Genomic DNA, 15,965 nt, shown 5'->3' with positions numbered 1-15,965 from the left:
ATCCATCCATCCATCCATCCATCCATCCATCCATCCATCCATCCATCCATCCATCCATCCATCCATCCATCCATCCATCCATCCATCCATCCATCTCTCTCTCTCCTTACACCCTTATCTCATTGGGGTCGACAGGGGTGCTGGTCCCTTTCTCCGGCTGACAACAGAGCGGGGTACAACCTGGACAGGTCGCCAGTCCACACGTAGACAGACAGGATCGAACAACCATTTTTTTGGACTGTGGGAGGAAGCCGGAGAACCCGGAGAGAACCCACGAATGCACAGGGAGAACATGCAAACTCCATGCAGAAAGACCCCCGGCCGGGAATCAAACTCAGGACGTTCTTTCTGCAAGGCAACAGCTCTACCAACTGCACTGTGCAGCATTGGAAACATAGAACTGTAAAATAATAATGATAATGTTATAGATGTGGGAAACGTTCCTCGGGAATTTCAGTCATAATGGCATCAAACAGTAAACGTGTTGACTTGACATTTATGGTATTGATAATGTGGTTCCAACACTTACTCTGTTGACCTGAGACCATTGAAATACAGCTGCTGTCTAAAGGACAACAGTTTAAAGGCAACTTAGGCAAAATTGTCTTTCTTGCTCAGTTTTATACTTCCATTTGGGTCCTTACTGCTTCCAGTCATTTTGTTGGAATATGTTGTTTTTTGGTGTCTGGAAAACAAACCATTTCAAAAACCTCCCAATTATTATGTCACTATTATATAAAAAAAAAGGTTGTATGGACCTACCCTGACTTTGTCAAGGAAGCATAATAGGTCTCCTCTAAAATGATTTGTGACATTTGTGATGGTCTATTTTCTATCCAGGCTAACACACAAACACGGGTACTCTAGCCAACAACTACCTGAACCATTGATACAAGAAAGATCTATGCTTCTGTGTTCTTTGTGTCTTGTTCTGTCCCTGCTCGCTTTTCTATAGCAGTTGAAATTGAAGCTCATTTTAATAGACAACATTTTTTCTAATCTGTTATTGTTAAATTTTGGTGCTTGTATGAGTTGTAGCCCAAGTTTCCTTTTCTTAGCTGACAGGAGGGGCTGTCAGTGTGGGCTTCGACTGCTATATTCCACCTGCTTCAATTATTGACTTGTTTTGTGTTCAGAAATGATTTTCTGATTTCTTGGTTGCAAACAGTGTTTGTTTGAGCTACTTTTTCCCTCTGTATCATCTCAAACCAGCTTGGACACACTCCTCTGACATCAACAAGCATTTTTGTCCGAAACACTTCTGCTCCTGAAATATTTTCTCTGTTTTTTTGTTTTGTTTTTTTTTATTATTCTCTGTGAGCCCAAGAGATGGTGGGGCAAGAAAAGTTTCAGTACATCACTGAGCCAGAAAGGCTCAGACTAACTCCTCTCGCACCAACATGTGATTTGCTGATTTAATGTTTGTGCCAACAAAGCTCTGAAATGCGAGTCCAGCTTATAAGAGGCTTAAACATAATTATTTTCAAAAACCAACGTCAAGGAATTCCTCATCATTAAGAGTTTCCCGAGCCAAGTGCAGCCATTTTAAGATCTGTGCGGTGCTAAGAGAGCTCGATACTTTTTGATGCTGAAAAACCGGGTTACACTCTGCATGGCCTAATGGTGACTGGCACATTCTTTGGCAATTCAGAGCAACTGCTGCACCTTTGACTTTTGTTTTTTGGACTGTGAGACGAGGTCCATGCATCTCCAGAGAAAGCTCTTGTTGCACATTGAGCTTCTCGTCTACTATTCAAATCGCAACTCATGCCAATTTATAAAAGCACAATGTCATATTTATCTAAAAAAGAAAGCTGGTCTGGTCTTAAAAAGGGCATGTGCCAGTGTAACCCCCTTGTTAATCTTCCTTGGTGTAATGGTGAAGACATCCAATATGCAATATTACTTTGAGGAAAGAGATCAAGCTTATATGTATTGCAGACCAAGAGTTCATTAAATCCACTCAATTCACGCAGCAGATTTTCTTCTTTGTCTCTAAGCTCCTTTTATCCGAGGATGTTTTTGCTGAGCACGCATGCTCTTTTCCAGCTAAACCCTGTTCCTCATTAGCACCAGTGCATGTATTCACACCTGGGATCTACCCGAGTCCGAGCACAAATCTTTTACTGTTTGCAAATGAGTGTCTGTGTTAAAGTCTTCAGAGCTGAAAGACCTTGCTTCCAATGTATTCCCACCCAAAATTCATTGTACAATTACAGACACAAGCCATATTAGTTCACGTATGACGTTATCTGTTTTGTTTGTGAAGAGAGGCAGCGATGCTCCCAAAACTTATAGATTCAAGTATTGACCAACTAGCCTTCAAAAAGAATGGGAGGAAACATTCCTCTCGGACCAGAAATGGTCCATCCAAATTGCCGTGTCTCATCTTAAAGATACAGCGCTTTGTGATGAATGCACGTTCATTAGGTCGTTTGCAGTGTATCACCACATATTTAAATGTTATTCCTCACTTATGCAGTGATAGAATCATAAAGCAACACATTGTTCAGCAAATGAAGGAACTTTAAAAATGTTCAGGGTTTCTTGTTATTTACAAATACTATGTGTACTTTGATGCACATAAACAAAACCTGGTGAAACCAATTGCCTTTGGAAAATCGAAAATCTCCACCTACTTGATAAGCATATGATTCACAGAAATTCACCCAGATTAAAATCTCTATTCCTATCTGCTTTGATTTGTGTGTGTTTGGGTGGAAGAGGAAGAGGGTGGAGGGAATTAGGGTCAAAACAAATGATGGAATGAGTAATAGGTTTTAAGGGCCAGCATATTAAATAATCTCTGTGACTAATCCATGAATATGTGAGCATGTTCGTCGTAATCTGCCTGCATGTCAATGTTTGTCTGTCCATTGGTGCGTACCTGTGTGGAACTGTGTGTGTGAATATGTGTGTTCAAGTGCATGGGTTTTTTGTGCGTTTTTGTGTGTGTGTGTGTTTGTAGAAGGGCTGTCAGTTTCAGTCTGGTAGTCAGCATAATTAGAAGTCTCCTCTTCTCCTTTTTACAATCCTTTCAGATCCTTCCCTTTTTATCCAACTGACCCTTCCCATTTCCCCTCACTAACACACTTTCACCTCCATCCCTGTGAGTTATGAACCTCCAATCAATCTTTCATTCTTGCATGGTGATGAACGGGGAGGAACCTCATGTTCTCTCCTCCTTTCGTAGAGTCCAATGTCGTAATACTGTATTTTCACTGGAAGCCGTAGAGAACCGGGCGGATTTCTGAGCTTTAAAAGGTTTTCATAATGTTGCCAATGTGAATCACTGAAAAGTTGGTTAAAAGGAAAGCAAATGCTTAAAATGATCTTGTCTGCTTTGTTAAGGTTTATGTTTGGCATTCTCCAGAGGACTTACGTTCTGAAAGCTGAATGCTCTCATTTTACAGGAATAGAATATAAGACTTCCTGGAAGACTCAGTTGGTGTGATGATGCAGGGAACATAGTTCAAGGCAAGAAAACAAAAGATAAAAGCTACAAAAACCTTGAGACTCCAAATATTTTAGGTTGTTTTACCTTCCAGAGGAAAATCAATCTAAAGCATGCAACCAGAGATACAAAGACAAAAAGTTCACAAATGCTCTCCATTTAATGTGAGCCTAGGCTTTTGTGCAAAGAAAATCAACGACTGTTTCTCTAATTGAAAAGATGGGTTCTTCTAGAATGGATTGACTTGGAATGATTGAATAATAATGCAAATATCAAATTTGGGTTTGCAAAGAATTTAGAAAACCATGTATGCTTTCCTTTTCACAATTCACAATTCTGCTATATTGCATTACTTTTAAGGTAAATTCCAAATGAAATACATAGGAATTTGTGGTTGCAACATAACAAATGTGAACAAATTTAAGGGATAGAAATACTTTTGAAAGACTCCTTTTAGAAATGAGCAGGCAGCATAGATAGAAGCAAGGTTGTTATTTTAAAGGTGTACTTACCTAAAATGTGTAATCTTGGTCTTTATATCCTATATTTAATTGATTGTAAAGGAATCAGCCTTTAATTGCTGCACAGGCTGCTATTGGCCATTACTTGTTCCTGTGATTATTCTGAAATCGTTTACTTGGACAAGTTAGACAAAGACACACACACACACACACACACACACACGCATGTACTTATATAAACATGTAGGTTTTTGGTTTGGTTTCCGTCTTGGATAATTGGTTTGAAAAGCATCCAGAGCGATCGCCCTGCTGTCCCTGTGGCCCCAGCTGCCAGGGTAAATAATGAGCCTCATAAACATGAAAGGCAAGGGGATGATCATCCTGATTTGAGCTTTGCACTCAGAGGAGATCAATTAGGGCTTAGACATTCAAGGGCTTAAAGTACACACTAAGAGCAATTATCAATTAAACACAACCATTTAAAGGTAGGATGGCACCAAAAGACCCTGTTGCAAATAATTTTCCAAAGTTTTTGGCTTTGTTCAGTTTCTGGTGACACCCGTGATTTTGAGCTAAATTCGATTGTGAACATACATAAAGTATGATACAGCTATAGAAGCTAAGTGCAAAAATATTTAGCACTTTGTAGCTGTGTACCATTGTGTCCTTGAACAGAAATACACTAAATCCCTTCCAGCTCCACAGATTCCCCTTCCTGAAGCTTTCTCCTGTGTGACTCCGCATTGCTGTGCAGGAACTGAAGAGTTTATTCATCAGGAATCAATACAGTGTTGTAAAAAAAAAAAAAAAAACACTGGACAATCTTCCCTGGTGAACAAAGTTTTCATCTTGCACCTGTGCGATTGTTTAAAAGATCGTTCATATAAAAGTGAACAAATAATAAGCCTATTATTGGTGTAAAGGAAATCGGCTTAAAATTTAAGCATTTAGTTGGCTATGTAACACAAAGTGATCCAAAAGAAAAACCTCACATTTAATTTAGTGCATCACAAAAAGTGTTGATACTTTTGATACATTACAACCAGAAAACTAATTTTGATTTCTTGGGAGACTTCTGGACACAAATAATTTTTTTATAAATATGATTTTAAGTATCTGGGATGGCAGTGATTGTGACGTGTGAGGTGAGGTGGTAAAATAACTTGATGATGGTCTGCAGAATATCACCATGCAGGAAAAAGTATATTTGAAATAACATTTTCTTTTAATGTTTTTAGATAAAGGTGGAATATTGTAATTGACACACATCTCCAGTTTCATTGACATTTTGATGTTTTCATGCTGCATGTTTTCACGTCAATAGGCTGCTCCATTAGCAATAACAAAGGAATAGTCAGGTTTCTATTTCCCAGAGGCGAACAGGGCGAGGCCTAGACTTAGCTTGGGTTAGTTTTAGATTTCACTTTTAAAGAAAGCTGGAAAAGCTCAGTGGCTCAGTGGTGACGGCTCCCAGCCAGCTCTAGGAATGGGGTTTCAGAATCCTATGCTCAATCAGACTACCAGCGTGTGTTGGTGATGCACTAAAACAAATCCTTCCCCTGGAACGATTTTTGTTGCAGGCAGCATCTCTTACTTTCAGATATGTGGGGAGCTAAACTTTAAGAAGCTAAGGGAAAGTTGTGTCTTGGGTAAAGCTTTTCTAAATGCGTTCCATTAATGTTTCATACAGAAGTATAACATTGACCCACTTAGTGTTATTCATGCTTTGACTTTCTACTTCGTTTTTCAATGTCTCCATATGAAAATTGTATAGGCAGTATTTGAAGATGTGCAGATGAGGGCATTCATCTAACTCATCAGTCCTTGTTACTTTTACATTACATGTACATTGGAATCACTATTGCAAAGTAGTTGCCAATGACCCATTTTTTATGGAAGTGCAACAGCGATTGGTCAACTTTCCAAGAACTTTTCCAGCACCTCTATCATGGAGAAAAAAACAAGTAGATCTAAAACTAAATCTCATTCAAATGGGGACATAAAGTAGGAGTGTCACGGTCAATCAATAAGCACATTCAACAACCATTGGATTTGCCTCGCAGTGCTAAGACAAAAGAGATTGCAGAACTTCAGCCGTTGGTATTTCCACGTGTCCGATTGAATACAAGTCAACAGAGCAGGCTCAAAAAGACACCGCAGTTGTGTGTTGCCGTTAAGTCTGTGAACACGTAAGCTTGGCGTAATTCATTATGAGTATTTAATAATAAGTGTTCTCTCTTTTTATTCACAGGCTTCATCTACACCTGTGGGGGTACACTGAAAGGACGAAATGGCAGTATAGAATCGCCTGGTTTCCCCTACGGCTACCCCAATGGAGCAAACTGCACCTGGGTTATTGTTGGGGAGGAAGGAAGTAGAATCCAGCTCATCTTCTTGTCATTTGCCATAGAAGAAGAATACGACTTCCTGTCCTTGTACGATGGACACCCCCACCCTGCTAACTTCAGAACAAGGTAGGAAAAGTGCTCTCTGTTTTAGTTAATTAATGTCTGAGCAACACTGAAACCTGGTTTAACAGTTTTGGATTCCTTTGCATGATATGTTTTGGTGGATTACCTTAATCATGGGAAGTAACACCATTATAGTGATAGCTGACTGTTTGCTTTATATTTCACAAGCTTTAACGTCATCATAGCAGTTCCAAAATGACCCCAAAACAATCTTTTAAAACTTGGTTATGATGTGAGATGATCCAAATTATTCTGTTAAACAGATTTTTTTTATCACAAAACATCATGTATAGAAGTGTAAATTAATCAGACAATATGCATTTTTTTTAAGTTTAAAAGTTGTACTCATATACACTTTTTAAAGGTGCATGTTGCTTACAGCTACAAGCGAACAGAGAGAGAGAGGGGGAAAAATATCTAATTTCTGCTGGTTTGTTTTTCCCAGTCAAAGCCATTAGAGGAAAATAAATGACCCACAACAACAGGTTGCGGCCCTTTCGTGGCACACGTTTCCCTGGGCTCAATCAGTGCCGCTGTGGGTCGCCCTTAATTATGGAATCATTTTATTGAGTTCCTTCTGTGAGAAACACAATAACCAGAATTAAAATCATTCATGATACACGATAGCCCTCACCTTCCCTTATGATTTTATCTGCCAATCAATTAGAGCCTAAAAGCCTTTGTGCTTGACTTTATTCATTTAACTCTGGAATTGAAATATCAAGTTAATAATTAAGCTGTAAATTTAGGTTTTATTTTTAAATCATTGGATTCTCACTTTTGAGACACCCTGTTGTGAAAACTGACTAGTAAAAAAAAGAAAAAGAAAAGCCCTCACAATTCTTTTTATGCTGTTCATCTCATCTCAATACAATTTTATTTTTATTAGGGGATTTCCCCTGCAAGAAAGTGGTCATTGATATTAGATTTTTAATTATTTGTCACAAAAGCTGCTGACTGCTTATCTATAATTTCCAGCAGTGAGGCCTTAGCAAGCAGTGGCATGTGTTTAAAACACATGTCTACGTTGTCCCAGCGGTAATTAAACTGTACTAAATTTGGATGTTTGCTATAGGGCCAAACAACAAACATACACTGTCAAAACATGACACAACTTTCTACTAATTTGCTGTTTTGTTTGATCCTTGGAAATAAGAAAAAAATCTCCTCAGATGTGCTCAGAAGTCATTAAACATGTAAGCTAGAGAAATGAGCAACCAGCTGAGATTTAGACTCTTAATTCCATTTAGGATTATGTGGATGTGAAATTCCACGTGGAACTAAATCCTGGAATCAAGTGTATCCAACCTTAAAGCAAAGCAGGCTCAACATAAGACATGCTTCTCCTTGTTCTTGTTCGTCAAGTAACCTGCTTCCGCTGCACATATCTGATTTTTTTTGCACTTGGCCGCAGAATGCTCTAGTTGATGCTGAAAAACAAACAAACAAAAAGACATTAACTGGTTGAAAATAACAAATACATTTTGACATGTAAAAATTAAGCACTTCTTTTATCGTTAGTAATTTCTTTTTATCTTGTAAAGTACATCTGTCGCATGGATTTTCATAATATTTTTGCTGCATTACAACCACACACCTGATTGGGATTTGTATATGATAGAACAACAGAAAGTTGTGCATAATGAAAATAGAAGGTCACAAAATTTTTATCTTTATTTTTTCTATAAATAAAAAGCTAAAAGGTTGGTCCCCTCCGAGAAAATATCTAAATAAAACTGCAGGTCTTTTGGTGTCATGTCTCTGCCAGACCTGCACATCTAGACATAAAAAATAAATGCTGCTACTTTTCAGCTTATAGCTTAAGTCCAGTCAGATTGGATAGAAAGCCTCTGAAAATACCAACTCTCATGCAATAGTTCCCTTTTATAATATTTATGGAGAGTTTGACAAATTTGTTTTGTCAACAGACTTTCCCACCTGAACAATAGACTTCTGCACTTCCTCTAAAGTTAATATATGGCTCTTACCTGCTTCTCTGATTAGTGCTTTCTTAGCCTGTCACTTCGGCTGTCATGTCTTGGTAGGTTCACAGTTGTGCCACGCTTATTGCAGTTTTGGGTGATGGGTGGAGCAATTCTCCATGAGCTATTAAAGCTTGGGATATGTTTTTATAACCAACCCTGCTTTAGTCTTCTACTGACCATTAACCTTAACCCGTATGCTGTGATTTGTATAATGCTGCTTGTTCACTAATGTTCTCTAACATACATCAAATGCCTTCACAGATTTGTTGTATTTATGCTGAAATTAATATGCAGACAGGTTTTCTATTTAATAATTAATTAGCTTACATCTAAGCGAAGTTGGTTGCAGCTGATTTAAATGGGACTGAATACAACTGCATACCGAACATCGTTAGATTTAGAAAAAGAAAAGGAAAACAATGTTTATTTCAGATTTTTTGTGCTTGTGTTCCACCTTTTTTTTTTTTAAATCATCATTTAAGTATTCATATTTTAACTGCTAATACATTAAATACCATAATAGAAAATTATCAGTCTGTTCAAGTCACAGCACCAATAATAAAATGTTACCAACCTGCTTTTATTAAATTTCAACCTGAGTGTTAGAGAAATGGCAATAAAAGAAGGCCCTTCATGAGACTGCCGGGATGCCTGACCTAGAGGCCTGTGACAGTCTGTTGTTGAGGTGTGAAGAGTCGCAGATGACATGGAAGGATCTCAGTCTCACCCAGCGTAGATGTCTTCAAAGGTTCGGTTTGTACTTAACTCAGTCAATGTTGCTTAGATGAATAAACTTATACCTGCACTATAACTGATCAATACATGCATAAACGCAAAACCTGGAAAGCAAATTGAATTACTTTGTGTTTGACTGGTGATACAAATAAAACGGTCAAGTGCTCGGCTAAATGAATCATTCTCTGTCGCAGGCAGATGTATTTTTGTATCGGGTGATGACGTTGCCTTTCACGAGACACTTCTCACAAACGGGCTATGAGACACGTCACTTACGGTCAAGTGTCAGCCTCCAATTTTAGCCGCTGTTAAGAAGTAGGTGTTTACTTCTTCTAATTCAGAGCATCTAAGTTTTCAGTTTCTGATGGAGAAACAAAACTTTTCCTGTTGCATTTGGTAATTAAAAAAATGGGAAAAAGAGGGGAGAAACTGGTACTATACGGATCTGAAATGTGGGTCAGGTTAGTGAAGGAGCTGTTTTGCTGTTGTTTTAATTATTAGGAGTTAAGTTTTAGGTGAGGTAATTGCTAGATCTGTCAAGCACCACATATCTACTTAATACCCTGATGCCCAATGCTGGCATTAGTAATCAAAGTGTTAATGGCAATGTACTGGTTCTGCTTTTGATTCTTGTTCTGTCTCTTAATATAGACTTTGTCAAGAAACACAATGCTTAAAAGCAAGCAATCCCTAAACAATTACCAATAAACTGTTCTTCCTCATGATGGGGAAGTAACTGGAAGTTGATGTTTCTGGATGCTTTCACTGTATATGTGTACTGACAGGTCAAATGAGCTTGGTCAGGATTGAGTTGTATAAAATGCTTTTTTATCACCAATGAGCGCAGGGCTCTGGAGAAGCAGCTACTGTTTTCAGCCATTGTCACAGTTTGAAAATCAATAAAATATATTCCCCTCTTCCCTGTATTTACTTCCATTCCCCATCATGATGGACTGGAGTCCAGACCATTAGTCACAGAGTAAATGGCAGCGTACCCTCCACACTGATTCCCAGTATGTTCAAGAGTTTATTCCTTGAAAATGTATCCATCCATCCATCCATCCATTTTCTTTACACCCTTGTCCCTTAGTGGGGTCGAGAGGTGCTGGTGCCTATCTCCAGCTAACGTTCCAGGCGAGAGGACAGGTCGCCAGTCTGTCGCAGGGCAACACAGAGACACACAAGACAAACAACCATGCACACACACCTAGGGACAATTTGGAGAGGCCAGTTAACCTGACAGTCATGTTTTTGGACTGTGGGAGGAAACCGGAGTACCCGGAGAAAACCCACGCATGCACAGGGAGAACATGCAAACTCCATGCAGAGAGACCGGGGCCGGGAATCGAACCCAGAACCTTCTTGCTGCAAGGCAACAGCTCTACCAACTGCGCCACTGTGCAGCACTGAAAATGTATCCCTTTGTGGTTATTATTACTACACTGAAACTGCAAATAAGATCGCCATATTCCCAGATGAAAGTGGAAGTGGTGAGCTAACATAAAAGCATTGTTTAAAATTAGTACCATGGTTAATGCAACCAGAGAGTTTAAGATTAACTCAGTTTGTACTTAACTCAGTCAAAGTTGCTTAGATGAATATACTTATACCTGCACTATAACTGTTCAATACATGCATAAAGGCAAAACCTGGAAAGCAAATTGAATTACTTTGTGTTTGACTGGCGATACAAATAAAACTGTGCGTTGCCTTAAAATGTTTGAGGCCCTGAATGGAAGGTGTTGCTACACACACGCACCACTTTACCAAAGAAAGCTTCTGTGAAAATCAGTAAGTCCACAGCTGTGTTGGTCAATTAAAGAGTTTATTTCTCACTAACAGCTTTTTTACCGTTTCACAGTCTAGTTTGTCCATCAAAACAATATCCAAAAACAGGTTCAATAGTAACAGTTTCTTATAATTTTTGTTGTCAACCAACCCCTGTTTCCTGATGGAAATTCCTCTTTCATTTTTATATAAATTCTAGATAAGAAAATGCCATATTTGAGACATAACTCTCATATTTGCTTTTAAACTGGATGCAAACTTTAATGAAATGGAGGATAATTACATATTTTAAAGAACCTGTGGCAAGCAATATAATATAATATAATATAATATAATATAATATAATATAATATAATATAATCATGCATTTATTGCATCTCAGCTAACCAGTACCAGCATCTTTTTGCATTCTTAGCTCAGACTTGATTATATTTTTGAAAATGCTCCATCAAGAAGAGGCAGAGGGTGCAATTCACTTCTCACTATTATGTCTATAGATATAAAGGTAGTCATCTGGATGCTTGGTCTGTTGCTGAAAAGCAATTCTCTCATCATGTGGAATGAACTGTGCTCGTTTGGTTCAGCAGGCATCATTTTTAATCAACCAGTTTCACTAATCAACCTTTTCTTGGACAATCCTGTGGCTTTTAGGCCTCAGATACCCCTGCAGAGTTAATGTAAAAATAAAAAATGAATAGAGTTGAATAGACTACAAAGGGAGTCAGAGTGGGATTTTGGTGCTTTTCATCTGATTACTGTTTTACCAGGCGACATCCAAGAGAACGGAGTAACCACAAAGGGAACAGACATCCAAGTGAGAAGGTTTAAGATCCTCTCTGTATCCCTATTGGTTTATTAGGATTTTCTATTCATCCAAAATAGCATGGAATGATGTTAGGATTGCGTTCACGTGTGTTGTGTGTGCGTGCGTGTGTATGTTCTTGTCAGTAAGGAAGATTTATGGCCCACATCGACACAATCGCCCCACTAGTTAAGCCAAATTACCTCTGCTGTCTCATTTTCTCTCGCTTTCTCTTTTTCACTATTTTCTGTCTCCCTCTTCCTTTCCTTCACACGTACCCGCACAAACCCCAACCACGCTCAAAGATAAACATGAACACGGCCACAGGGCTAAATGATCATTTAAAGGTCAGAACCATTAACGGGAAAATTGTAATTATCAGGACTGAGATTAACATGGACGGCACACATTCACATGATTGTCCAGGCCCACAAAATATACAGGCACGACTCAGACAAACCATTCTCTGTCTGCCCAGGTTCCGACCCGTAGTCCCCATACCACTGTGCTGTTGCAGTCTGAGCAAAGACCATCTCTGTATGATTTGTCAGTGTTTTTCCTTATGAAACACAAACCTTCATAAAAGTATGTGTGTGTGAAATGTTCACATTTTACTGACAAATTAGCCTTTTAACGAAATAAAGCTTCTTTGTTTTTTTTTTTCATTTTTTTGTCTCACTCGCACACGCCCTTATTTTGCGTCTTCAAAGGTAATTCATGACTGCATTAAAAGAGCAGAAGTTGGAATTTGATTCATTCTTACTATACTTAAGCCAAAAAATATTTTTCAGGTGACATTTGTTTTGCACCACGTCTTACACAAATCAAAAATAATTAATGAGAATGAATTATGTATCATCCTTTTTGAGGTGACTCAACAATAAGTGTCGATTTCAGCACACTCCTTAAATATAAGGGAGGAAAGTCCAAGTTAAATGAAGACAAAAGCAGGACATTGTGCGATAAAAGGCAGAATTGAGAGTTAGTTATGGTATTAATGGATCTGGCCCAACCTCCCAACCTCGCTGCATATGTGTCGCCGGGTCAAGGAATATAAAAAGACCTCAATAACAAAGGTGTAAGAAGGTGCAGAGACAAAATACTTTAAATTGGACCTACAAAGAAAAACAAATGTTTTGCAAGTTCAAAGGCACTTGGTCTAAAATCCCAAAATGATAGACTGAAGTAAATCAAGACGTGACTTGAGGTTGCTGTCAAACTGTTACAGATCAAGGGTGCAAAGGCAGGATGAAGAGAGGCTATGTAAAGAAAGATGTACTACAAATGGAAGGAGGGAAGAAAGGGCGGCATATAGTCAGGGGGACGATTAGACAGAGGTGGCAATAATTAGCACAGAGCAAACAGGATGGGTCAACCCAAAGATTGCACACGAGGGAAAGTCAATTTTTGGCACACTACAAGAAATTAGATAAATGACAAAACAGTATAGGAGGAGATTCTAATTTCCTGCTGTTGCCACTGAAATCATCTCAACTAAAAACCATAAACATACCAATTAATCCTTAATTTGAAGCACTTAAGATTCCAGAGCTAAATGAGATGCCCCCTTTGCATCCTGATAGGTTATACATTTGAATGATTTCCTCGACTGTGGTAGTCAAAAAGTGGGGTCAGTTACACTTTCACATTCAGCCTGGCTGCTTTAGAAAGCTTTATTTTTTGCTTGATAACCTAAAGCTTTATTTGAAAGCTGGAATTTTATTTCCAAAGTGATCTTTGTCTAATGTTAAAATGCGTAAAACAGATTATGTAAAAAAGAGAATCTAGTTCCTCACAGCCGTAGCTGGGTTGCATTTTACACATTGGATTATTAAAAGAAAAATAATAGTTGTGCCCAGTGAGAAACAAGGGAAACTCATTGCCTGAGTCACCTGAACAGAGGATAATAAGGGTAATCTGTGGGATCTGGACAGTCCATTCATACATATCTATAATCTCTTCATTAGCAGCAGCTTCATAGAAGTCATTAGTTCTTGTTTCATAAGTCACATTAAATTTCAGCTTCTGATTGTGCTCAGCAAAGGCTTTTGAAGAGAGAATATTTTGCCGTTGGATAAGATTTGATTTTAAAAATGACATGGCAGAGTTTTTTTTGTTTTCAAGCCTTATGTGCTTTTGCTCTCAGTTCTAACAAGGTTATTTGCCAACCTTAAAAAAAAAAAAGTAGCAACAATCGGAATAGAAGGCAGGACTACAGCAAGTATTGAATTTCAACCCAACATGGTAATCTTGCTCTTTCCACCATCACGCATGTCTTAATGCACTTCTCAAAATGTACTCTCTGCTCTGCTCGAGTTAACGGCTAATTTCTGTGATGGACTCATTGGAAAAAAACAGCTCATGAAGAAAATATGTGAGAGAGGAGGGGAATGCTCGAAAGTAATGGCAGGTATTTTGTTTTCAACTCGGTGAGTCTAAATTGGATAGAGAAGGGCATCATTCTCTGCAGGTGGTACTTTTCTCTCATTTCTCTTTGCCTGTGATTTTATATTTCTGGTATTTCCTTTAATTTCCCATAGTTTTTGTGGAAAGGAAACGGAAAAATGTAACAAGTGCACGATGAACCATAATGACCAGACAATGAATGACATGCTACATTTAAAAACTCTCTACGTTCCTCGGGGCTAGCATGTTGACAAAAATAACTATTTGCAACATTCACTTTGGAGTTCTCTGGAAGATTTGTTTGCCAAATGTGTCCTAAAATTTCTGCAAGACCTTGGAGGAGGACATTTTTGTGAAACAGCAGTTAAGCATGCATGCGGAGAAGAGCTGATGCATCCATCGATCCCCGTGAAGTGTCACCAGTGTGGATTTGTTCAACTAGTGGCGCATTGCTATGAACTCAAAAGCAGTCATCATGACTGGCTTATCTGCTGTTCTAGATGTGCTAGAAAAGAAGGACAGCAGTTTCAGTGGAATGCTTTTTGCATCACCTCCTGCTTCTTGTCCGAGACACATGGTCCTCTCAAGTTCTCTCCCTTTGATTTTCAACTCAAAGGACATATTTCCGGCTCTAAATTCTTTGATGCGTACACAGTGTCTTTGTAAGAAGGAAAAATGCCCACATGTCCCTCAACAAGCTTCATTGTTTTTGCTTAAATCAAGAGCAGAAAATGAATGCTTAGGTGCAAAGTGAGGACGACGTACACCACACAACAAAATGGAAGCACAAATTGTAATTTGTGAAGAAGAGGTACTTCACATGATAGCCATCTGCCCCTCTTTGCAGTATTCTCCTTTAATGAATGAGGCATCACAAATGTGCATGACAATCACATACAAATAATTCAATTCATGACACTGTTGAAAGTAAACGTGTCCATTTAAAAACTACACCAAACTACGGCGCGTTGCCCAACGGCTGTGGTAAACTCGAGGCAAATTTACAGAATGTCTAATTTGTTTATTTATTTTACAAAATATATCTTCGTGAAACTAAAATAGCCTCACCCCCATTCTTCCTGCAGACGACCTCGCTTTGGCAATGAATCCAAAATAGTTTCCGAAATAGAGACGTGACTAGAGATTAGAGAGACTGCAGGAAGGTTCTAATGCAGAAAAGGGGACCAAAGGTGGAAGAGCAAGAAAATAGTTGAGTGAACATAAAAGGAAGAAACGACACTTATTTCATCAACGTAGCAACGATGGAGAATAACTTTGTGTTTTCCATGCATCTCTACTTTGGAAGAAACTGCAGAAAAAGAAAGCAGCTTTACGCTTCTCTCCAAAAGCATAGCGTGGATGTGTGATTCCCTCCTGAGTCGTATTTCGCTGCAGTTACTGTTACAAGTCTTTTGGGGGAGTATGTCTCCACCAGCTTTGAACATTTTTGCGCCCGCTTGTATTTTTTATTTTTTTTTTTACAGAATGGCTTAAGCTAAGTCAGACTGAATGGAGAGCGTCTTTGATCATCAGTTTCCACAGATTTTAATTTGGATGTCGGTCTGATCTCTGACTGGGCCATTCTGAGAAATGAATATACTCTGATGTAGACCATCTTATTGTTGCTCTCCCTGCATGGTTATGATTGTACTGCCGGAAAGTGAACCTCTGCCCCAGACTGAAATACGCCAAAAAGCTATTCCACTGTCTCATCAAACCAGAGTGCAATTATTTAAAACATTACAATAAAAAGGCTGGTCCAAGACTAGATAAAATTGGACCTGAGGCAATTCCCTGAATGTAACTTCTGGTTTCAAAACCAGAGTGCTAATCCCATGTTAGCTGCCTTTAAAAGGAGCTCTG

At 38.6% G+C, this 15,965-nt stretch overlaps 1 protein-coding gene across 6 annotated transcripts in view; it reads left to right on the top strand.

Annotated features, from left to right (window-relative positions):
- The window catches only part of LOC103472465 (CUB and sushi domain-containing protein 3-like), a 389,352-nt gene that overhangs the window by 82,510 nt on the left and 290,877 nt on the right, over positions 1 to 15,965 (top strand). For all 6 annotated transcript variants that reach the window (XM_017307525.1, XM_017307524.1, XM_017307523.1 and 3 more), the window contains exon 2: positions 6,167 to 6,389. In XM_017307525.1, the coding sequence (XP_017163014.1) occupies positions 6,167 to 6,389 (223 nt within the window). The remainder of the gene's footprint in view (positions 1 to 6,166; positions 6,390 to 15,965) is intronic.

This window comes from Poecilia reticulata, linkage group LG11 (genome assembly GCF_000633615.1).
Source record: "Poecilia reticulata strain Guanapo linkage group LG11, Guppy_female_1.0+MT, whole genome shotgun sequence".
NCBI lineage: Eukaryota > Metazoa > Chordata > Actinopteri > Cyprinodontiformes > Poeciliidae > Poecilia > Poecilia reticulata.
This window is presented reverse-complemented; position numbering and strand designations above follow the sequence as displayed.